This window comes from Mizuhopecten yessoensis, unplaced genomic scaffold, assembly GCF_002113885.1.
Source record: "Mizuhopecten yessoensis strain PY_sf001 unplaced genomic scaffold, ASM211388v2 scaffold710053, whole genome shotgun sequence".
In the NCBI taxonomy this organism is placed as follows: Eukaryota; Metazoa; Mollusca; class Bivalvia; order Pectinida; family Pectinidae; genus Mizuhopecten; species Mizuhopecten yessoensis.
The window spans coordinates 1-1,271 of NW_018476935.1; the positions used below are offsets into that span (position 1 = coordinate 1).

Consider the following 1,271-nt stretch of genomic DNA (forward strand, 5'->3'; position numbering starts at 1 on the left):
ATTTAACCATTTCCGATATATAATGTCTGTTGAACTGATTAATTCTGTAGGTCAATGATATATATCCGGCTCTGAAGTTTAAGTCAGCTTTGTATTATCCTATGATGCAGTTTCAGTTGTCATGGTTACGAGATAATACATTGTTGTTTGTCCTGCGCACTGTGGTACTGTAGTAGTTTGATATCATGATACCCCAACACTGCCCACAGGACATCCTCCCTGTCTACACCAATAGCCAATGCAAAGTAGTCATATGTGTGTATGATCCTGAGGAACTCACCACACCCATTGATGAGTATGATACGGTTGTTGCTACAATCCCCTATGACTAGGTTACCCACACTGTCATACACCACACCCCAGGGGGTAAATCGTTTACTTCCTGACTGTGATGTTGGTTGATATGTATGTGGGACTTTACCATCATATTCAAATAGTTTCTTGAAATCTGTGTCTATGACAACAACACGTGGTTTCCCTTCACCACCATGAAGTGTATTACCCAAATCAGCCACTGCGACATTGTGAGTGACAGGACACTCCGAGATCTTGCATGGTGTACACACAAATGGTTTCCCTGTACCTGCAGATGATGTAGTATGTAACAATGTACCTCCTGTGGTGAATTTTGAGATTTGTTTGTTCTTCCCCACAATGACATGGTTACTAGCTGTGATACAGATACACCGTGGGTTCTCCGTGGTACTGAATCTCTGTACTAGTCGTCCTGACACGAGCTCTGTGATGTTGTTGTTAAAGTCACAGACCCATAGTGTGTTGGTTGTGGGTGACAGACTTATGTCTGTGATCCTAGTATTGTGTGTAACCTCCTGTATTACTTTGCCCTTCCTGTCCAGGAGAGTTAAGATGTCACTGTGAAGGTAACTGGTCCACACTTGACCATCAGTGGTTGGACATACAGAAGTAATGACACATGGAGACATCCTCTCCCCCAATACCTTGGTCTGAGGCAACAGTCTATATACTGGACTTTTCACTTGCTTTCTTCCTGTGGAGTTTTGTTGTGTAGAGGATGATCCTTGTCCAGCAGATGATCCAACTGACAGATCATCACCTGGTGAAGCTTGACCCTGGCATTGACCTGCTGTGTTGACTTCTCCCAAAGCTTGTTTCAGGTGAACCTGGGGATTTTGGTTTGGAGTGAAACTAGCAGTACCCAGGGTAGGTTTTACGGAGAGAGTGACTGACGATTGAATCTCACACCATGTGTCGTAGATTTGTATGTCAGAGCCACGCTGAAGTGCTATCTT

General features: G+C 43.8%; 1 protein-coding gene across 1 annotated transcript; it reads right to left on the reverse strand.

The window, feature by feature from the left end:
* Window positions 1–192: 192 nt before the first annotated feature.
* On the reverse strand, window positions 193–1,142 carry LOC110440813 (the record flags this gene model as incomplete). Its single annotated transcript, XM_021483944.1, has 1 exon — window positions 193–1,142. A coding segment is annotated over one exon (950 nt), but the record flags the coding sequence as incomplete, so codon positions are not given.
* Window positions 1,143–1,271: the final 129 nt, after the last annotated feature.